At 42.1% G+C, this 23,823-nt stretch overlaps 1 protein-coding gene across 4 annotated transcripts in view; it reads right to left on the reverse strand.

Moving 5' to 3' along the window:
* UST (uronyl 2-sulfotransferase) overlaps nucleotides 1-23,823 on the reverse strand; it is a 264,462-nt gene that overhangs the window by 130,640 nt on the left and 109,999 nt on the right. For all 4 annotated transcript variants that reach the window (XM_036315992.1, XM_036315989.1, XM_036315991.1 and 1 more), the window contains exon 2: nucleotides 22,851-22,894. In XM_036315992.1, coding sequence (XP_036171885.1) covers nucleotides 22,851-22,894 — 44 coding nt within the window. The remainder of the gene's footprint in view (nucleotides 1-22,850; nucleotides 22,895-23,823) is intronic.

A 23,823-nucleotide genomic window follows, 5' to 3' on the forward strand; every position in this document is an offset into this window, starting at 1 on the left:
CCAGCCTGGAATGGGTGGACAGGGTGGGGAAGGAAGGAGCTGGCAGAGAGGGTTTATAGCAGGGATCAGTAAGCTTTTACACTAGAGGGCCAGATAGCAAATACTGGGGACATACTTCAGGCCATTGAGGGCATATTTTCTGTGTCACATGTTCTTTGTGTCACAGCTCTTTAAAAATATAAAACCCATTCTCATCCTGTGGGAGATATGATATCAGTCTGTTGATCCATCCTCTGTAGGAAATAATACCTGTGCTGAGTCCCTGAAGACAAGACATAAAATTAATTATTGTTTAAGAAGCACTCTGATTTGCCAGGTCCTGGAACAGCTACTTTATAAAGTTCACTTCATTTAATCATCACAATACCCATCAAAGGGTTCTATTATGATTACTATTGTCTACCAACAAGGAACCAGGACCTGGGACATTAAATCACTTGTCTAAAGTTCAGCTGAGATTAGAATCCAGGTCTATCCAACTTCAACGGGGCCAAGTGCAGGCCAAGTACAGTCGTCTAGGTTATGCCCTGGACAAAGCCAGGTGCAGAAGAGGTGTGCCCCACAGGCCAAGCCATGAGCCAGGTGCAGGGGCTGCATCCCGCTCTTTTTTTTTTTTTGCACAGAGGTACCACCTACTCACCAAGCCATTCATGTATGAGGCTGTGTTGGTGAGGGGTTGGGAGGGTACCTATTTCTTACTGACACAAAGACTATCATTCTTAGAACTGTAACTAGGAATTAGTTAGGAAGGGACACTAGGGTTTTGCCTACATCCCTGAAATACAGAACATGCCAACACTTTAAATAGTGATTTAAAAAATACTGGGTTAAACACAACAAGATACCACTACATGTCCATTAGAGTGGCTAGAATGAATAAGATGGACAATACCAAGTGTTGGCAAGAATGCAAAGAAATTGGAGCCCTCATACACTGTTGGTAGAATGTAAAATGGAGCAGCCAGTTTGGAAAACAGTTTGGCCATCCCTCACAAAGTTAAACACAGAGTTACTATATGATCCTGAAATTCCTCTCCTACGTATATACTCAAGATATGCCCTATAACATCTTAGTCATGAATGTTCATAGCAGCATTATTCATAATAGCTAAATAGTGCAAACAACCTAAATGTTCATTAAATGACAATTTGATAAACAAAATATGGTATACCATATTATACAGGTAAATAGTATTCTGCTGTGTAAAGGAATGAAATACTGATACATGCTATGACATATATGAACCTTAAAAACATATGCTCAGTAAAAGAAGCCAAATACAAAAGGCCACATGTTGTATGATTCCATTGCAATGAAATGTCCAGAATACATGAAACCATAGGAAGAGAAAGTAGACCAGTGGCTTCTGAAGGCTGGCGAAGTGGGGAGTGACTGTCTATGAAGACAGAATATTCTGGGGTAATGAAAATGTTCTAAAATGGTATAGAGTTGATCATGGCATGACTTTGTGACTATAGTAAAAACCACTGGACAGTACACTTTAAAAGGAAGAGTTGTATGGTCTATGAATTATATCTCAATTCAATAAAAAAGGTTGTGTACATTCCTCTTCCCCAACATTAGGCTTTCCAGGTCTCTTCCCCCTCATGGCCGGAGCACAGAGCAGAGGAGTGGGGCTTGCGGGGGAGGGGACAGGGAGGCAGAGAAGTTGGGATTGCAGAGGGACAGGCTCCAGACCATAGAGGGGTGGCACTCCACGACTGAGCTGGACGCTAGACATCCCCTATCCCCTTCGGTGCTCCCACCACCCACAAAGATGCTCCAGGTCCCTCTTGCTCAGGGAGCTTCTGGTCCAGTAGTCCATGTGGGAGTGCTGAAGGTTCAGCGGTTCCTTCCTCACAGGGGTACATGTTCCAAAGAGAACGAGTAGAGGACAGTGTTTGATTCTAACACAATGTCCTGTTCATGGTAGAGTGCCAGGCACTGAGGGCCCCTGGAGAGGGAGAAACTGTGCGGGTGGGGTCCCCACCGAGACACACCATAGGGTGGATGACTTCCTCAACAGACCACAGAACACTGTACTGCTACACAACTGCGAAAGTACTAGGAGAAGCAAGTTGTGCTCCATGCTACACCCAACCATCACATCTTCTCCAGCTCTTGGGGGTTTTCCTGCCCACCCATTGTATGATGCCATGATCACCAACCAGTACAGAGTAACCTCATAGCATGTCCACCCCTTAATCTACACGATTTAATCTCCCCTACCCCTGCCCGAGACTGCAGACTCCCAGAGGCACTGGCTCTGCCTCCATAGGTTGTTTTCCCTCAGGGTGGAGGGGTTCCTCATTCTGCCTGCTGATTGCCACCAGCAATTGGCCACTAACTGATGTTATTTAAACCTCCCTTGATCAAAGTAATTAATAGACTCATCTTGTGTACATTCAAGAAAACGCCTCTGAGACTTCTGCAAGTAATTACATCTAATTAAGCCTCGCCATCTATTTTAGGCACTGGCAGTGCCTGATGAGGAACGCTCACAGAGTGGTGTGTAACACAAAAGCCCTGTGTAGGATCACCGGGCTGCTATTTGTCCATTTGACACACCCGATAGGAATACGGCCAAGGAACAAACAGAGATTTGATAAACACAGAGGTCTCCCATCACCACCTCTTAAAGATTCTCAGTCTCACTTTTTAAAAAGAGCAGGCAAGAAATCACAGTGTGCTATTTTAAATAATTCAAACAGACAGGAAACCTCCCCAGGGCAGGGAAAGGGGGCTGAGGATGGGGGTGGCCCAGCCCTCGTGCTCCTGGGTCTTCATCCTGAGGGTGTCAGAAGTTGAAGCAGGAGTGCCCGGAGTACCTGGGCCTGGAGAGGCTGCATTCAACCGTGTGGAGAGCAGACCTAAGGGGACAAGGCTGGAGTAAGATCTGTAAGATCTCTCTCACGGTACAAGCACGTCCTCTAAAGATCAATGTACAGCAGAAAACCCCTAACAATGAAGCCACATCTCCCACATGTTTAAGCACTCAGTGTTGCTCTCTCTTAAAAGTGGGAGGTAAGGCTTCCTCAGGATATTCCAACGAGGGTGAATGAGGAAGGGAGGAGGTAGGGACTGTGCAAGGAGCCCCTGAAGTTCTTCCCAGGGCAGGTGGGAGGCCATGGTGGCTGTTCCCTGAGCGTGGCATGTGGCAGGGCTATGCTGTCACCTACAGACCCAACCTCACACCTCATAGCCGCCCTAGGAGGTGGCAGCCATTGTCACCCTTGACATATGGGGGAGGAAACCCTGGACAGGTTAGTGACTGGCCAAATTCACATTACTGGAAAACACAGAGTGTTCTTTAAACCTATGTCTGCCTGACTCTAGGCCTCAAACGCAATCTAAGCCATTGAATACGTCACAGGGTCCAAAATCACCTAGGAAGGCTCTAGAACAATGGTTCTCAACCTGTGGGTCGCGACCCCTTTGGGGGTCGCCTAAGACCATCGAAAAACACAAATATAATTACATATTGTTTACAGTAGCAAAACTACAGTTATGAAGTAGCAACGAAAATAATTTTATGGTTGGGGGTCACCACAACATGAGGAACTGTATTAAAGGGTCGTGGCATTAGGAAGGTTGAAAACCACTGCTCTAGGAAGTCTAAAAGGTTTAAATCACATTAAAGCCATAGAAACTGAAAATGTTTTCAAAAGAATGACCACAGATTACTTGCTTTATCAGTGAAGATGAGATGTTTGGAAGAAAAGCACCAAGAAAAAACTGGTACTGGGTAACTATCTTCAGAAGACAAAGTATTTTCAAAACATATGGGTCCTGCATTTTACCATAACCACCAAGGTACCTGTGGGACAATGTTATTAGCCCTATTCTCTCATTGTGTGGAGAAACTGTCTACAAACCTCTTCCCTACTAGACTGTGAAGTCACCATGGTAACAGAAGCAGGTATTCATTGTCCCCGAGCTGCAGCTCCTGCCACCAGAAGTGGTCTTACACACACACACACACACACTCACACACACACACACACACACACTCACATCACTGTGGGGAGGGAGAAGGGCTCCCCCAGCTCCAGGTGACTAACATTTCCCCTTGCTGGGCTGGAGCGGCAGCCATGCTGTAAGATTCCAGCTGCAATGAGGAGGCAGTGGGGCCCTGGACAGCGCCTTTGCAGAGGAGGTGGGTGATGCTGGGAGAAGACAGACACAACCTGAGTGGTTGGGGGAAGGCATTTGCAGGGAAGGAATATTTGTGATTCCGACACTGGGTATGAAGGGGGCTCAATTTCATTTTTCTGGAAGAGAGAAGAGTGCTTTGCAGAGATCACAGGCTTACAGGCAAAGGAACCAAAAGTTAATTGAATATAAATGAGTATCTTACTTTCCTTTATTTATGCTTATTACTAGTAATTGTATTTTTTACACATATGCTAATTTACTCCAGAAAGGAACCCAAGTAGCTCATAAAGGTAGCTCTCATATAGCAAAAAAGCACAAATGAAAAATAGGACTAATTATCTTTAAATTAATAAAAATATAAATGAAAGCAAAAAGTACAAGGCTTGAGATCTATCATGGTGCTAGGAGCTAGAGGGAAAATGCACACCATAGAGAGGTTATTGATGTAGTTCTGGTGTTCTATTAGCTATGGCAGGAGCCATCTGTCGGAGCCTAATCAAAAATGGAGTCAGGAAGTAGGAGCTTAATCACACACATTTCCTGTGATATTTTAATCATCGTGTGAAAGCAAGTAAGAATAATTAAAAAGAGAGTATTTTGTTTGACAAAGAAAAATCTGAAAGAGATGGCTCTATAAATTTTATATCAAAAGCTCTGTGTAGGCCAATTTTAGGAAGCATTTGACTGCAGACAAATTCAGGTGCTGGCTGATTAAGAACCAGTGGAGAATGGGGGACTCATTAGGTGCTATATTGCATCAAATGGCTATTTAATAGCTAAAAGTAGCAGGGAAAGGTTGGAATAAACCTATTAGTTTGGATAATATATGTAGGACAGGATAAAACTATTTCTTCTCCAAGCACACTCTTAAAGAAAACAAGACTTTATAGGCTTTTCACATGGAAATGGTATCTTAAAACTCACTTAAGGGCATTCATTTAATGAAGATTCAAAATGGGAACCCAAAGTTCAATTGATTTGGGAGTAATTCCAGTATTTAATTCATAAAGCAATGGTGTGTTTTTTTCCTTCCTCCTTACACATTATTTTGCAAACACTAAAGCCTTGTGGAATTTTAACCGCATGAGGACTCAGGTTCATTCTTCAGGACATGGGGCCTCAATTGCAAAGGTGCCCCCTCTGGTATGTGGGCCGTGGGGCTTGTGGGAACCAGGGAGCCAGTTATCAATGCATTGAGTGAGCTCCATTTGTCAGAAAGATCAAGAAACGTCACTGAGGAGGTCTCTCCCGGTTCCACAGTATACCTGCTTTAGAACCCTTGGGGGCACATACTACAGATTCAGATTTGCAAGCTACACCCTGCCTGCTCCTGAATCAGGCTCTCGGGGATGTATTACAAGCTCCCAGGTAATTGTTAGGTCACAAATGTCCGAGCTGTGGGATATCACAGGGCAATGCTTGCGTGTTTACAGGAGTCAGTGTGTTCATATCCAGTTCGTGTGTGAGCTCAACTTTATTGCATTCAGGGCTATGGTAATAAATAGTGCATTTTATTTTTTGTAAATAGTGCAAATAAATAGTGTAAATATTTATTGAAGGCCTGCTATATGCAAGACCCTGTGTGCTAGGTATGGGGATAAATGCTGACATTAAAGTATATAAAACAGTCTCTACTCTCAGAGGAGTGAACACTTGTTGGTAAAGGAGATAGACCAGTGGCCGGCAAACTGTGGCTCGCGAGCCACATGCGGCTCTTTGGCCCCTTGAGTGTGGCTCTTCCACAAAATACTGACTTCTGTGCATGGGCCACGAAGTTTCAATTACACTGTATGTGCGCGCCCGCACATGGTATTTTGTGGAAGAGCCACACTCAAGGGGCCAAAGAGTCGCATGTGGCTCACGAGCCGCAGTTTGCCGGCCACTGAGATAGATGAAGATGCTCCAGAAACCTGAGCAAAGGGCTGGGGCAGAAGAGCCAGTGGGGGCTGCTCTAGCCTGTGATTGAACCAGAGGGTAAGAGATGCCAGCTACCTCTGAGCCCTGCTGGGTGGGCCCTCTCCTCCTCCCACCTCTCTCCACTCTCCTCACCTCTTCCTACACTGCCCCTGAGGATGGACCACAGTATCAGATCAGATCAAAGGGGCACAGGCACTGGGACACCATGGGAATTGGGATGGGAGGGAAGAGAGGAGAGAGGGAAGGCTTCAAGGATTGACCTTAACTGCGCAACTTGGTGAGCAAGGCAGGAAGAACTTTCCTCTGCTCTAGTCTGTATTTTCTGCCAAGGTTGGGTCCTGCTAAATAGCTAAATTGGAATTATGTATCAGTGGATCTCAGGACAAATCATTGGCCAAACACAAATCACATTATTGTACACAAAATCCGAGATCAGCAAAATCTAAAAAGTGGTGTGCTCAAATGCAAGATGCCTGGGGTAGGAGGGTGGAGTCAGGTTCCAGGGAGGGTCACTGCGTCTCCTGGTGGGCATGTGATTGTCAAGACCGATCTTTGAACTGGAGGAAATGAAGAAGCAGTGGAGGTGAAAAAGGAGAGCTCAGAGGGGACACAAGTTCTAGGGTTTAAGATCCACTAGGAAATTTCTGTGCTAAGAGCTTCCAGAGTGAGTGCCCTCCTCCCAGCACAGATGGTGGAGCACCCAGGCCCCAGAACTAAGTCTACACTCAACTGTGGAACCCAGACAATCTCTTCTCCCTATTTCACGATTTATGATAAAGCAAAATTGTGCCAACACCCTATCTCCTCCCTCTTGCTTCTGTAGTTGGCACTTAAACAAGCAAGAGCAGAGCAGTTATGGAAGGTCACCAGGACAGAAAGCCCTAGGTGCCCAGCAATGGACAATGGTAGAGTGGGACCTGACCCCAGGGTGGCCTTTCCTTCCCCAGCATGTCACCAGCCATGCAGTGTACCCCCTTTGAGGAGGAACAAGGGGGCCTGAAAATAACCTCATACAAGCCCTTGCACAACCACTCCCTTAAGCATTAAGCCCTAGAGATAGCATGTAGACCTCAGTTGTGTTTCAGTCCAGGCTCAGAAAAGCAGCAAGGGCAGGCAGGGTGATGACAGCTGACATCCGGACCAGCTGTAATGACTAAGGACCCCTGCCTGGCGCCAACCAATCAGTGGAGACCAGGGGGACACACTTTGAAAGTTGATGAATATTCTATTAAGATCCTCCCTTGGGACCTCCCCTAAAATCCCTGCCCTTAAACGCCCTTTGGGCTGAGGTCCCAGAGCATGCTCTTTCTCTCTGTTAAGTATGCTCTCGCTTTTCCCCACACCCCTCTTTCCCCTGAGCAGCTCCCTCTCTCTGCCCCTACCTTTCCCCCTCTCCTTCTCCCAAGGCATGTTTTCTTTGCCTTTCTTTCTTCTAAGCTCCAAGGGCCCTTCTTTTGCCTTTGTAACTTGTTTCCTGAGCCCACGCAGCCCAGCTGGCTCACTTCTTCCATGACTCACGTCTTCTAATAAACTTTTGCTTGTATGTGAGTCTTAGCTCTGAATTCTTTCTTAGCCAGAACTCAAGTACTGAGGTTATCGAACCAAGGTCCAAGTCACCACCAACAAGTGGTGCCATTTCACTGTCAACACTTCCTCTAACATTTCACAAAAAATACTCAAGGAGAATATGTGTTACAATCGATTTATTACTTTATAGCATAGGGCCAGGGTTCAAATCCCAGCTCTATCTCTTGCCAGCAGTGTGACTTTAGGCATGTTATTTAACCTCTGTGCCTCAGTTTCTCTATCTGTAAAATGGACGAATAATAGTGCCAATTTCATGAGCTGTGGAGCACATAGTAAGCAACCAATTCAATTTAGCTATTATTCTTTCTCTTTCCAAAATTCCTATGAAAAGTAAATACAACTCAAACAGCTCAACAGACCATTTACTTTGAAAATATAAGCACATGAAAGTTTCACTGTGGTACACCTACACAATGGAATACTACACTGTGGTAAAAAAGAAGGAATTCTTATCATTTGCAACAGCATGAATGGAACTGAAGAGCATTATGCTAAGTGAAATAAGCCAGTCAGAGAAAGATAAGTATCACATGATCTCACTCATTTGTGGAATATAATGAACAACATAAACTGATGAACAAAAACAGATCCAGAAATAGAGAAGCATGGATCAGACTGTCAAACCTCAGAGGGAAGGTACGGGAGGGTGGGGGGAAGAGGGAGAGATCAACCAAAGGACTTGTATGCATGCATATAAGCCTAACCAATGGACACAGACACCAGGGGGCTGAGGGCATGAGTGGCAGGTGGGGGGGGGGGAGCAATGGGGGATAAGGACACATATGTAATACCTTAATCAATGAAGAAAAGAAGAAAAACAAAAAGAAAGTTCCAGTTTCAGTGGAACAAGAGGCACATCCTTTTAAAGCATATCCTGTTTAAGACAGTCTGTTGAATGTAGATCCTAGAGAAGCTATTTGTTTTGTGTCTCATTACACCAATGGGTCTACTTATATAATACCTAACTCCCCACACCTGCCCTCCTGCACGGATCCCTGGAAGCCATTTTTCACTCCTGCCTTCAAATTGGAAGTGTCCTTTCTTTCCTTAGACAAACATGACTTCAGTTTCCATTTCAGCCTGGCTTTCTCATATACAATCATTCAAATCCATCCTTCAACAACAAAAACATCAAATGCTGACAAGTATCTAATGGCTCCACTAATCCAGTGAGGAACTTCTGCACAGAGCTTTGGAGGCTCTAAGTTTCTCTACAACCCTGCTGTGTAAAGTGAGAACCCGGCACCAATAGCAGTTATGCAACCTGGGAACATGTCAGTAAATGCCCCAGCCCAGCCCTACTGCATTTTATCAAGATGCCCATTGATTCCTATGCATTCCACCATAGGAAAACCCATCCTTTAAATAGCAGCCTAGGTGCACCGATTTGCTCTATAATAAGAGTAGTGACCAGTTCATTGTGAAATGATCACCAAGTAGGCATTCTGTAACAGAATTACTTACTCTCCAAAGAGATTCATTAAGTGTTATCATCTGTGCTTATACAAGATAAAAAATAAAACAGACTCTCAAGGATAATCTAGTACACCTGATAACTGTTTATCTTCATGTCTTGCCAAATATCTATGAACAGGCTGTGACCAGCCAAGGAGAAATTTTTCCAATTGCTTGTTTCTCCCTGTGGATAAATTATGGAAGCCATTACAAGCAAAGGCAATGGGGAAAAGGAATGCTTCTCCTTGATCCTTGTGTTCTCTTACATTATACACAACAGGGTTAGAGTTATTGATTAACAACAGGAAGGCTGAAATTCCCCGAAGGGTAGATGTAATGAACCACAGTTCAGGGCCGATGTGTGATGTCAGGTCCCTCTCTCCTTGTCCTTTCCTTCTGTCATGATTATCTGCTGCTATATATGTCCTTTGATAAGCAATCTTGAGATGAAAAGAAAGAACTCATGAATTAAAACTGTGTATTATCTGTACTCAGAAAATGCATACAAGAGGCCATTTTAAAATTACAGTCTCTTTGCTGCAAAAAGGATTTGAGGTAATCCTCCTCTGAGGATATGTGAGGATATGTTTTTAATGATTTGAGAGAAAGAGAAGGGAGAGAGAGAGAGATCAAGAGAGAGAGAGATCTATGTAAGAGAGAAACATTAATCGACATTAATCGGTTGCCTCCCATACTCGTCCTGACCAGGGATGAAACCACAACCTAGGCATGTGCCCTTACTGGGAATAGAACCCTCAGCCTCTTGGTGTATGGGACAATGCTCCAACCAACTGAGCCACTGGGCCAGGGCTGTGCTAAGCATGTTATATGGTTTCTTTCAATCCATCCTCTCCACAACCCTATCAAATAGGGACTGCTGTTCCTACTACACAGATGAGGAAACTGAGGATAACAAACATTCAGAAATCTGCCCCAAATCACATAGTCAATAGGAGTCAGAGTCTTAATCCCAACGCAGGTTCACCAAGCTCTAGAAGCTGAGCTCTCACCTACTACACTACAGTAGTGACGTAACAATGTCTTTACTCAGTGAAATAACGAATTTTGCCCAAAGCAAGGTGAGCATCTGGTTTTGAAGAGGAAGAAAAAATCAGAGAGACATGAGAATAAAGTCAGGGAAAGAAGTGAGTCTGGGCAAGCAGCAACCCCTTTTCCAGGCCACCCCTGATTATCAGTGCTCTGCGGCAGCCTGTGGAGCTGTGATGCTCACTGGAATCAGGCTGCATATAGCTGACGTGACTGACAAGCTTTTGGAAACCTCTGACTGCCAGATGAAAGGACTCCTCTAGGTGCCTATAATTACTACATATCCAAAAGGATGTATAAAACACGTTCCGTGCCCTTAAGGAATTACAGTATAGTTGAGGAGATAAAAATGTGTAATGATGTGTGCCAACTACTATTACAGGAGAGTTATGAAAAGATCCTAAGTAACATTTTTAGTGCTCTATCGTTTTGTACACTACAATCTCTAACACGAGCTCAAGGCTACCTGCTTCTCGTTGGAGTGGGAGGGGTCCTTAAGGTCATGTATTCCTCAATGAGGCCATGATGGCAAGGAATGGTGTTCTCACAGGGGAGTTTAAAGCGTTTTCCACTTGGCTTCTTCCTGTTGTCGGCCTGATCCCATGGCTCATGTTTCTCTTGTTTCACGCAGCCAGCGCAGTAAGTAAACGGCTCCAAATTCCCCCTTATTGGTGGGAAAAAGCCAAGAAGGCATCTGGGTATGGCCACAGGGAAAGGCTAAGCTGGGAGAGTCCATTGGTTCTGCTCTGGTTCTCATAAAATAACGATCATTCCTTTCCTGCATCTTTTCACCGTCAGGGGTGGTGAAAGCTCAAGGTCAGGAAGAGAGTGTGAGCCTGGAAGAAAATTGCCAGGTGTCGGGGAGCACACGAGACTTGGCTGGAAAGTGTGAGGAGGACATTCTGATAAAAGGGAAGTGTGTGGAAGGCCGCCTGCCCCGTTTATCTGTCCTCCTTACAAACTTTCCAACCAAGTCTCATGTGCCCCCCAACAGTCAGGAAGTCATTCAGCCTGCCTTTCACTAGGCTTCAGGCTTCAGGCGCAAAAAGGAACCCTATTAGCTCCCCATAGTCAGCTCGCTGGAGCAGCAGCCCACATAGGGCTCCATTGTGGGGTGTCCTCTCAGAAACCTGGGAAGAGAGAGGCAGCCCCTGAAGACTTAGACATTTGGTTACCAGGTCATCCCCCATCTTTGCCCCAGTGACACAGCCAGCACGTTTATAAACATCACTTGATTTCCTTTTCACAAAACATGCCAAGGGGAAGAATACAGGAAAATCATGATTACTTTCCATTTGATAAATGAGGAAAACAAAACTCAGAAAGAGTAGTTGGCTTTCGCTGGATCTAAACTAGTAGGAGTTGGGACAGGGTTGTGACCAGAACTTCAAACTCTGAGTTCTAAGGTATTCACACAGCACAGCCTCCAGCTAGGGCAGCACCGAAGGGGCAGGGAGAAAGCAGAGCCCACAAATGAATCACCTGAACATCAGTCCAGCAAATGATTTGTAGATAAGCATCAGTAATTACCACATTGTAGACAAGAGTCAATAATTACTAATTCATATTCTCATTGGGGGGAAAAAGAATGTTCATTTTTCTTTATATATAAAATAAGAATGACCTTCCTGGATTCAAGAACATCAGCTCTAAAACAGGAGGCTGTTCCGCCAAACAACCTTGTTCTCCTCCTAATCCATTGTGAATTTGTCATCCATGAATAGATATAAACTTTTATGAGGACTGATGGATAGTTTTGGCCTGCACTTTCATTTGGGCAAATGATGTCTAGCTGTTTATTATCCACTGTAAGAAGCAGAATAGCCTTCAATTTGACTTTGGGAAACCTTATTAAGATTTGAGGGACAATGAGCCTGTTTATTTCAGACCAGAGATGTGTTCAAGGCCTTGGTGAACAGTTTCATGTTCGCCTCAATTATTTTCCTCAGCCAGTGTCTTTCCTGACAAGAATTGCAATCAATTTAGCCTTTTATTCCACCTTGCATGATCATTCTTGTTGTTACTTTCTGGATGTTCTCCAGCTCAATTATGCCTCTTTTAATCATTGTCGTCTGAAACTGCAGCTAATCTTTCATGTGTAGGTAAATCAAAGCTTGCACGGGGCACAGCTATGCTCCCTGCTGAAGGATGTCCAGTGTTTTTTGATAGTCTCTTTGGGCTGCAGTATCACACTGAGTGGAAGCCCCTAGGTCAGTGGTTCTCAACCTGTGGGTTGTGACCCCTTTGGCGGTCGAACGACCCTTTCACAGGGGTTGCCTAAATACATCCTACATATCAGATATTTACATTACGATTCATAACAGTAACAAAATTACAGTTATGAAGTAGCAACGAAAATAATTTTATGGTTGGGGGTTACTACAACATGAGGAACTGTATTAAAGGGTCGAGGCATTAGGAAGGTTGAGAACCACTGCCCTAGGTGATAACTGACAGAGACACTAGGCTTAGTAGGTATTTTTGTGGCTTACTACTATTCTCCTCTCCCCTCAGGAAAAAAAAAAGATTTAAGTCATTGGCAAACTCAGAGATTTTTCTAAGCATTTCCTCTTACAGGTCACCAGTAAAGATGTAAGACAAATCAAACACTGATTTTTTTTAAAAGTATCTTATTATACTTATCAACCTATCTGTCCCCTATTAGTTTTTTAAAAATAAAAGTGAATTAAGTTAATTTAATTCAATATCTGTTTCTAAGTGGAAGATCACAAGAAAACACAATTCCTTCAAGTTGTATGTTTTCAAAAAATTAGAATATTTCATTAACATGATAAGAAATATCTATTTTAACCTCAATATCAAAATTAAGTTTAGTGATAAAACTGTAGAATAATCATTAAAACTTAAAACAAAACAAAGGTGCTATCTATAACTACCATTCATTCACTTGACAAATATTTATTGAGTGCTACTATGTGCCAGGTACATGTTCTAAATTTGTGACATGGTGATAATTAATACATACTCCCCCACCATAGACCTTACATTACTTAATATTATTCTGGAATATAAAAACTTAAAACAGAAGTAGATAAAATAAGATAAAATGAATGGTTTTTGTCAAGTATTCCCTATTAAGAAAAAAAATTGAAAGATTATTGAAATAAAAAGTTCAGCAACATGAGTATATATATATATATATATATAGCACAAAATCAATAATTTTCAATATTACAACAATCTATTTACATATAGTAGAAAAAATATTCTATTCAGAGTAACAACCAAAAGTAGAAAAAAATCTAAAAATAACCTTTTGTAAGAAATGTAAATCCTTTATGGAACCAAAGAATGCTATAATATAAAACATTCAGAGACAATAACAACATTAAACAAATTCTTAGAAATAAAAAAAAACCATAGGGAAAAACTCAACAGAAAGATTGAAAGACAAAGGTGAGAAATTCTACCAGATGGTAGAGCAAAAAGATAAAGAAAAATAAAAGAAACAAAATAGGAAATATAAACTATTAGTCATGGAGGTTCAACATCCAAATAAGAGGAGATCAGAAAAACAGAAAGAGAAAATATAGAGGAAGAAATCAGTGAAAAAATTCAAGCAAATATCCCAAAACAGAATATTAATTTCCTGACTGAAAATCCACTGAGTACCCAGAAGAGTATCTGAAAACTTACACACAGTAGGCACAAAATTATAATAGTTTAGGACAATAGAAATAAGAAGCTTCCATAAAGACAGATTCGATTTTCATATAAAGGGTCAAGAATTAGTCTTCTCAACAATAATACTGTATGTAAGCTACAAGTGGAGAAGGACCTTAACATTCTGAGGGAAAATGATTTTGTGGCAGAGACATTTAATGCTCACAATACCTAGGAGGTCTATTTGTCAACACCCTTGCAACTGAGCAGGGTTTATGACCAATTCTGGTCAACAGACTGCTTATAATCGTAACTTGTCATTTTCAGGATGAGGGGATAAAAAGTCTTTACACATCCCTCCAGCTCCTCTCTGCCCTGCCGTTGTGACATGGAGGTCCGAGTGGAGAAGATGAAGCCACAGGATATAAACGGCCTGGATCTCTGCAAGAGCTCTGGAAGGGAACTTTCCTAAGAGCCATCGGACCCTCAGATGGTCTTACATAAGCAAGACAAGCTCCAAAGTGTGAAGCCACTGAGATTTCGCAACACCTTAGCCTATCTTGATTAATATAGATTCCCAATCTGGAATTTTATATCCTGTCAAACTATCAATCAAGGATAGAATAAAGACATTTTCAGAAATGCAATGTTTCAGAAAATGTCCATCCTGTGCACCTTTTCTCAAGAAGCTCCTGGAGGCTGAGGAAAGAGATACATGGAAGACAGAATAATGCCCCCACCCAAAGATGTCCAAGTCCTGACTTCCTGAATCTGTGATATGTTGTTACCTTACACGCCATAGTAGACCTTGAGATGGAGAGATTATCTGGTATTAGTCAAACAAAACCAACATAATCACAAGAGTCCTTATGATAGGTGGGCTCGAGAAGCTGGACAGTTGAGGAAATAGATTATCTTCTAGAGCTTCCAGAAGGAAGAAGCGTGATTTTCGACTCACTTCAGACTTGTGAACTCCAGAGCAATAAGATAATAAATTTGTGTTGTTTTAAGCCACTAGGTTTATTGTTATTTGTTACAGCAGCAGGAACTAATGCCACATGGCTATGCAGGAAACTGGAAGCAAACGAGAGTGAAGGGAGCTCCCGGGACACATGTGAGCGGGAGGCTGTGTGCAACCAGCCAGATGGGAGCAGATGCCAAGGCCCAGGAGAGATGTCAGCAATGCGACACTGATAAAATACCTAATGTGTCTGGAGGCTGTGAGAGGAGATTTACATCACAGGGGAAGAGTTTGAGGGTAACTTGGAGACCACAGGAAAGTATGAGCATAAATTTCCAAACCAAGACAATTATTTATTACAAAGAAAACAAAAAGCTAAACAGGAAAGGAAACATTATCGTAATGGCTCAGCTGCGGCTATTATTTACCTAGTGTCAACAATAAAAACACTGAGTACTCATTTAGTCCAAATAATACACAGTTTAGGAGGACTGAGAATGAGAAGGGTGCTTACATGGTGGTAGTGGGCAGCCTGCAATGAAATTGCTAAATCCTGTTCCACAAAGGATGCCAACGGACAATGCCTAAAGCTGAGAAAAATCAAGAAGCAACATAATCAGGTTACTCAGAGATATGAAAGCTAATGCAGTTAACAGAATAATTGCTTCTGCAGAGGAGAGAGTAATAGGGAAGGCGTAGTCAGGGGTCACTTTTTATAATAAGCCAATGAGCCATCTCATGCTTTAAACTCTATACAATAGGTACCTGCTTAACTTTAATTAACATAAACACTACATAAAGGGACTGGTAAAGTATTCACAACAAATGATGCATAAGACTTTAGTACCCTTCATATATATAAAGAAAGATTGGACAGGACTGTGAAAAACTCTTCATTATGGTTGCCTCTGAGTGGTGGCAGTATGGGTGATTTTTTCTCCCTACTACTCTATAATTTTCCGTACTTTCCAAATTAAATCAAAATAGGAGCATTTATAATATTAAAAACCAAAAAATTGATCATATGGTCAAGGAAGACATTTAAAAAAAAAAACAGAAAGAATTAGGTAACTATACTGGGAGCTGCTAAGATGATTAAGTTACTAGTAACTTTGAAAACCCTGAGGCAACTGTTACCCTGCCAAGAATGGTGGCATTTACTAAAGCAATTTCTTAATTAAATATATCTACCAGATACCGTCTCCTAATTTATAAGAACTCTCAGGTTCCATAAGCTGTCCCTCCTTTAATCCTTGGGCTAGTTCAGCACACTACTAAGTCGTGTGTTTATAGTCCAAATTTGGGATGTTTATAGACCAAATTTTCCTTGGGCTAGTTCAGCACCGAAGCAAGGTCTTTTACCTTCAAATTTAACATTTCATGCTTCATTTATATATCTCTCTAATGTTAAAGGCAACCCAAACCCAACAACTTGTTGGGTCCATGATTGTAATTGGTGCTGGTTTCAATAAAGTTTGGAGAACATGGTATCAGTGATAACTAGCTCTTGGGTCTTGGGTAGTGGAAGAGGGAAGATGCTAAAAGAACAGTAATATGAACCACATATTTTCAGACCTGTGACTTCACAGAATTTTTTTAATAAAAGAAAAAGACGGAAGTGAAAGATGTACTTAATAGCACTAAACATTTGTTGAGGAAGAAATGAGTTCACCATATTCTTCTCGGAGAAAAAGTGGACACATTACATGCTCCTAACATTGATAAATTTAGATGTACTGTTTCTGAACTTGGACACAGATCTACATGGAATGTTGAAATCTCAGGGAGCCACTAACTGGGCCAAACACCTCTATGTTCATGATTAAGAGCTGTGATGAGTACAAAGGAAAGTGAAGCAAGAATACAGGTGACTTCAGGATAAGAAACAATACCCCTATTATGTAAGGCTAATTTGTTGGCCTTTTGCAGATCCTTTTACCTTCTAAGCTTTTAATTATCCTTCTCAAACAAAATACCAAAGCATAAAGTTCTTTGGAGCACACACTGAGCTCAAACACCCTTAAGAGTTATTTAAAAACAAAACATTCAAGTCATTAATTTTCCTACTATTTGCAATGATAAAAAAAGAGAGAGGGTGGAAGGGACTCCTTCAAGGTCATGCTCATCAGAGTGAAACTTATTCCTGACTCCCTGCCTCTTCTGTCCTGCTACTTCTTTCTTTCTCGAATCCTAATATATTTATCATGAATCATTAAACACAAACCTATTACCCAGTGCAATTGATTCTTCCACAAAATGAAAAGCAGCTCCACTTTCTGTAAGTTTTTTTTTTTAAAGACTTTGGATAAAGTCAGGATTAGACGCAGAGAACAATATTAAGAAAAGCTTTATGGCAATGGGTCATGGAAGACCTTGCTTACTGTGCTGAACTAGCCCAAGGAATAAAGGAGGGACAGCTATGGAACCCAAAAGTTCTTATAAATTAGGAGATGGTATCTGGTAGATCAACTAACCTGTAATTAATTGCTTTTAAAAATCCAAAGAAAATGGGGTTGGAGATTGGGAGTGAGAATTACTCTAAGTTTTCCAAAATAGAGTTACCAAAATCTGTCAAAGGCCCTATAAATGAGATACTGATAGTACTAAGGACCACTGCTGGGTGCTCACATGTGCTTGGCATCATGCTAAGTATTTTCTGTTTATTGCATTTAAGCCTCACAGTTCCAAGAGGTGGGCATTACTAATCTCATTTAGAAAAAAAAACAAAAACTGAAGTTCAGTGAGGTAAAGTACTTAGTCATATCTCTAGGATTTGAGCTGAGATCTGATTTCAAAATCCATACTCCTCAGCCTTCTGTAACCAACAACAAATAAGAAAGAGTGAAAAATCTGGCGAGCTAAAAAGTTTTAAGTCTAAGGCATGGATATATTGGGTATATGGGGTGTACATTTTATTTATTTCACTATATTTTGTTTGGAATACTCCATAGTTAAAAAGAATAACTGAAAATAATGGCTACTATATTGAACAAGGGTAGCCTAGAAGAATGATTCATTATGGAAATCAATTGTATTACATCACCCTCTATATTTCTTATTGCATTACCCAAAATATTGTACATCTTTCTGAAAGATATAAAAGAAGGTTGGAAGTACCATCCTTGTAGTTTGCTTTTAACTTCCATTGAACAGAATGGAGAATTCAGAATTTTTCATTCCTGACTCTAGGGACAAAGAAAGGAAAATTGACAGAGGGAGAGGTTTCACACGCATTAGAGCAGCGGTTCTCAACCTGTGGGCCGCGACCCCTTTGGGGGTCGAATGACCCTTTCACAGGGGTCGCCTAAGACCATCGGAAAACACATATATAATTACATATTGTTTTTGTGATTAATCACTATGCTTTAATTATGTTCAATTTGTAACAATGAAATTGGGGGTCACCACAACATGAGGAACTGTATTAAAGGGTCGAGGAATTAGGAAGGTTGAGAACCACTGCATTAGAGAAATCTGAGATGAATGCCAAGACTTAAACAATAGCACTCAAGACTCTAATGATAATGGAGAAATGGATCATGGGGGTGAAACCTCAGCTACAAGTCTTCAGATGATGACATTCTACATCAAGTCTCTGAAACTCAAGAGTCCATTAGTGAACAATATATTTCTAATGACAAAAAGAAAATGTGGTATTCTCATGCAGTTAGTCATCAAGAGAAAAAAACATCAGAATTTTGCAACAAGAACCTGAATCATCCATTTTGTTCAATGAATGTGGGACAGTATTCTTTCATCTTTTGTGATGTTTATATACCAAATTTTGCTTTACATACAGTTTGTTAATGTATAATTGCTGAAGGTGTATATATGTCCACAAAGATGATTGGAAGGCAAAAGATGAGGTAGAAATTAAAAAATTTACCAGATGGTTAAAAAATTAAGAGTCCATTGTACTCACATGGTAAATGGTGATAACTATTTTTTGGTGATATACTGAGGGTCAAAACTTGTTTATTGTAACAGTCAAGGTCCAAAATAACTTACATAAAAGAGTAAACTCTAGCAATAAGGTAAAAATTATTGCATTTCTACTTAAATTGGTGATCTTGAAATGATTAAAAGCATGGGCCCTGAAGCTACACAGCCCTGGGCTGGATTCCCAAGGCCAATACTCAGTGCATGACCTTTGGCAAGTTATTCAGTCTCTGTAAGATCTAGTTCCCTCATCTGTAAAATTAGGATTAAAAATTATTTCCTTTTTATAGAGTTTTATAGAGGCTAAACATGCATGCAAAGCACTTGGCAGAGTACTTGGCACATAGGAAACAATAGACATCCGCTATGGAGCATGATTTTATTTTCCTTGAGTTGTTTAAACCAACTCTCCTTATATATAAGATTTGGAAACCCAAAGCATGTGAAATGATAACTGTCTTGGTAGGCACCAGAACTGATCATTGCAAATACTCTATGCTCATGGTCCAGGTGAAGTGAATCTGAATCCAGGAGGGAGAGGTCAACATTCAGTGGGGGAACGGGGGGGGGGGGGGGGGGGGCGCTGCTCTGGGAGGGTCCATAAAACTGCAAATGGAGCTTTAGGAGCCAGAGTACTGCAGGCTTTCCAGTCCAAGTTCAATCTCACACCAGGAATATTTTTTCCTGGTCTTCAGGTTGAGCAGACATTACTTTAGTGAATTAAAATTATACAGAACAGCATAAGAAATAGGGTAAAAATCTCATCATCTGCAGAAAATATGATGATCGTTCCAGGCTCTTTTCTGCACGCGCAAACACACACACACACACACACACACACACACACACACACACACACGCGTGCGCGCGCATGCATGCGCACACACTCACGTACACACACACAATTGTATAAGAAGTGCAATCATACTATGCTTGCTGTTTTATGCCTGTTTTTATACTTGAGACTATCTTTCTATTTCATTCGGAAGAGGTCTACATGTTCATTTCTAGTAGGGATCTAATCTTAAGGACTGTATTTTGTGCACACACAGAATGCCAGTAAAAAAGTGGTCAACAAAAGAAAATATTAACATCTGTTTTTAAATGACTTAGCTCAAAAACTGAGGTGAGCTGCGAGGTTCAGGTAGATTTGAAAAACAAGTGAAAATCAGAGGCATTTGGTTCTCTTTTATGAAAATACCGGAGACAATGAAGACCTGGGCCCTGTGTGTGCCGTGTGGCGCACACCCCATTCCCCAAAAGGCTATTACTTGTGGAATGTGAAACTTGTCGAACTGCGCTTTTAATAAAATGAGACCCCCGCCTATAAACCTCGGTACATGTTCAGGGCTTACAAATCTTATTCTATCTAGATTACAGCTCTTTGGGTCTTGGCATCAAAAAGTTATTTCTGAATGCTAAACAGAAATAAAAACTGTGGGTCTGGACGCAGTCCTGCTGTCCCTTGCCAGGCGGGGGGTTCACGCTGGAGGCCACACATGTATGAGTCCTTATCCTCTGGGTGCCACCATGCCCTGGATATGCCAGTGGTCTGTAAACCTAAATAACCAACTCCCCACCTCGGAGGACACTCAAGGGACTGGTGTCTGGCAGTCTGACCTCGTCACTGCTGGGATTCATTTCTACCCTGCCAGAACTAGTAAGCACGGATGAAAAGATGTTAACATACCAATATTATTTTTACCCGTTTTTGTATTATTCTTATTTTGGCTACTGCTTAGAAAGTCAAGTGTTTTTGCTATTCCACTTCTAGATAATGAAAATAGTTATAGTGAAAGACTGTATTATATAAACTTGTGCTTGTTTAAAGAGATTATAGCCACAATTTTCAAACTTGGAAAATTTTACAATCTCTTTTATTCTGAAAGTGGTGTAAAATGATCTGATAGGACCTGATCAGTTTTGTATCACAGGCAGCCTTAGTTGGAGGTGGCGGAAGAGGGAGGGGTGCAGGCCAAACTGCATGGGGCAGCAGAGGGTGGGGGTGGCACAATGCACTGACAGAGGAAGACCTTCAGGGGCAAGGGAGAGAGCCCCGCAAACACAGAACCCAGGCACTGAGGACACTAGCAAAGGGACAGACAGGATGGGCACCCCAGCATGAGGAAGGCCCCCAGGCAGACTAAAGGGGTGGCCCCAGGCTGGTCACCAAAGATTGAGTAAAAGAAGGTAAGTTCATATAAAGTGGGCCTGGGTCTTCTGAAGAGGTAAAACCCTATTGATCAAACCTGGAACCCAAAGCAATGCCCCGACATGCCATTGAAGGAAACAGCTGATGGGTCTCACATACAGAGCCACCTAACACCTCTTCCCTGCAGGGCACTTGGCCCCACTTGGGAGAGAAGTACAATCAGTGGCAAAGGAACCTAGCAGGCCAACTGCGCTATTCTTCTTTCCCACCCTGACTCATTTTCCCTCCTAGGCAGGTTATTGACCAAAGGAAATACGTTTTCACTACAAAAAAAGTTACAATGGGAGTCATCATGATACTAATAAATAGCCTTTAAATAATTAGCCATACCGCTCCTTGTAGGCTATTAGCAGTAAAACACACACACACAGAAAATGGCCAGGGGAATGGTTTTCTCTACATCCGTGGCCTTATATCCCCAGACCAGTAGCACCAGCATCTATCAAGAGCTTGTTATAAATGCAAACTCTCATATCCCACCTCAAACCTACCAAATGAGACACCCAGAGGCTGGGCCCTGCAATCTGTGCTTTAACAATTAGCCTCCAGTTTGAGAATACTGGCCTCGTGGAAAGACCTGGGATAGGAGCCAGGAGATCTAATTCAGATTCCAGCTCTGGGGGCATGGTCCAACTCAGTGAGATTGAATGAACAGCAGTGCACGGACATGAGGAAACTGAGATGAGATGGACATTGTTCTTCTCAGATGGTGTCCGATCCTACATCCTTTTTCCCTCCAGGGTAGGAGCTATTTTGCTGCTGCTGTTCTTGTGTCGTCTCATATTTGTATTCCTAGTACCTACAGCTTCCCAGGCACTCAATATGCAGTGGGCCGCGCGGTAGAGCCATTCATGACTGCGACAAGCACTACTGTACCATTCATCAATGATCTTAATGTTACCCCAGTCTAGTTAACATTCCCCACCACTTATTTAATGTTCATAGCATGCCAGACGCTGAGTGCTTGTCATATTTCACCTCATTCAATCCTTTTAGTCGTCCTATACTGGGGGCAGTATTTTTAATCCTACTTTGCACATTACAACACTCAAGCTCAAATACTAAGTAATTTGTCTAATGTCATACACTGAAAGTGGCAGAGCCAGTGGTGAACCCGGAAACACCTGATTCTGAAGCTCATGGGTTTAAATGGGGTGGAGTTCTTCAAATCCCCAACTCAGAGCTGATGTTAGGATAAATTTCCAGCTGCTAAGGTTAGCGGTTGGTTTTCTTCTCAGTATGCACTTAAAACTGTACTTTGCAGGCAGCACCTTCAGTTGTCAAAGACTGTCTTTATATTTTTGTAGACTGACATTTGGTTTTCATTGATTTCAAGAAAGTAGCTAGTGGTAGAGAACTACATTAGATGGTCCTGTCTAAAAAGCCCTATATGTAAATCTGATGTACAATGGGCTAGAGAACTTCGCTAGATGGTCCTGACCCTTAAAAAGTAAAGCCCAAACTGCTTATAGAAAGAACAAAGGTGGGCACACAGGCCAGGCCACGTCAGCCTGGGGAGGGCACTGGCAGAAAAATCTGGTTCTAACGGGTTGAGCCTTGGGTGGAGTGTACCAATGAAGGCAGGCCGGGGAGAAGTGGGCAGGAGTCTAGCTAAGGCTCTAGGGATGGGGAAGCTGAGTTGTGGGCATTACATCATGGGCCAGCATGGATGCTGAGGCCAATGAGGTAGCAAACAGGGGAAGCAGCCAAAGACCTCCAGTGCTGTGACAGCTACAGCTACTCATGAGACCATGGCTCTCCTCTCTCACCATTTTGGCTACCTCCACATGCTTCCTTTTCTCCATACTATAAGGCAAATATTAGCTTGACATCAACCATCGACTATTTTCTTTTGAAGAATTCAGAACCAGGAGAGATGTGGTTGGGGTTGGTGGAGGCTGTAGGTACTAAGAAAAGGAAAAAGGGATTTACACCACAAGCAGAGGCCTTACCTTACTAGGAGGTGGTCCATGGTCATCCAAGTAAGTGGAATTTCCTAGGGAAAAAGAAAAAGAAGAAAGTTGGTGAATCAATACTTTTAAACCCAAAATGAATTCAGTACAAAGTCATTCCAAATAAGCATTCTAGATATATATTCTATTCAGACAATCATACCAAAGAAAAATGGGCAGGATTTTTGCTGTATTACCACGCTTGGTTAATAGTTTCAGCAGTTACAAATATTGTATGCACATAGGTGTGTGTGCACACAGATATACACATGCAGAAACATGCACCATGATTCCTCACCCAATATTTGTAGATAACCCATTGTACATCAGAATTACATATAGTGCCGGGGTCCAACCCCAGCGGGTCCAAGGGTCCCCAAAGGTGTGGACGGAGTCGGCGAAGAAGAGATGACATGGAGACAGCGTTCAGTTGATCAGCAGCCTAGCCAGGATCTCTAGCCAGGATCTCCAGCCAAGTTCTGGTCTGGATCTCCAGCGAAGTTCTGGTTAGGATCTCCAGCCAGGTTCTGTGTCCATGTTCTCTTGCTAGGTTCTCCAGCCAGGTTCTGTCCAGGTTCTCCAGCCAGGTTCAGTCACCAGGTTCTAGTCAGGTTCTCTTGCCAATTTCTGTAGTCAGGTTCAGTCCAGGATCTTTTGCCATGTTCTCTCGCTAGGTTCTGTCTCTAGGTTCTGAGGCCAGTTTCTGTCCAGGAACTTTTGCCATGTTCTCTCCAGCGAAGTTCTTCTGTCTCTAGAGAACGTTCTGTGTAGGTTCTGTGCCTCCTGGTTCTGTCTTCTCAGTTCTGTGTTCTAAGTTCTCAGTCCTGCTGTCTTTTTACAACTGTATTTATACCAGTTGATTCAATCCTATCAATCTCTATTACAAAGGTTAGGGCGTTTCTTATCTCCATTCCAGGGAGTAAAGATTATGTAGCTTAAGCATGACTGTTCATAGTTAAAGTGATTAGTTACC

The sequence above is a fragment of the Myotis myotis genome, unplaced genomic scaffold (genome assembly GCF_014108235.1).
Source record: "Myotis myotis isolate mMyoMyo1 unplaced genomic scaffold, mMyoMyo1.p scaffold_m19_p_7, whole genome shotgun sequence".
NCBI classification, from domain to species: domain Eukaryota; kingdom Metazoa; phylum Chordata; class Mammalia; order Chiroptera; family Vespertilionidae; genus Myotis; species Myotis myotis.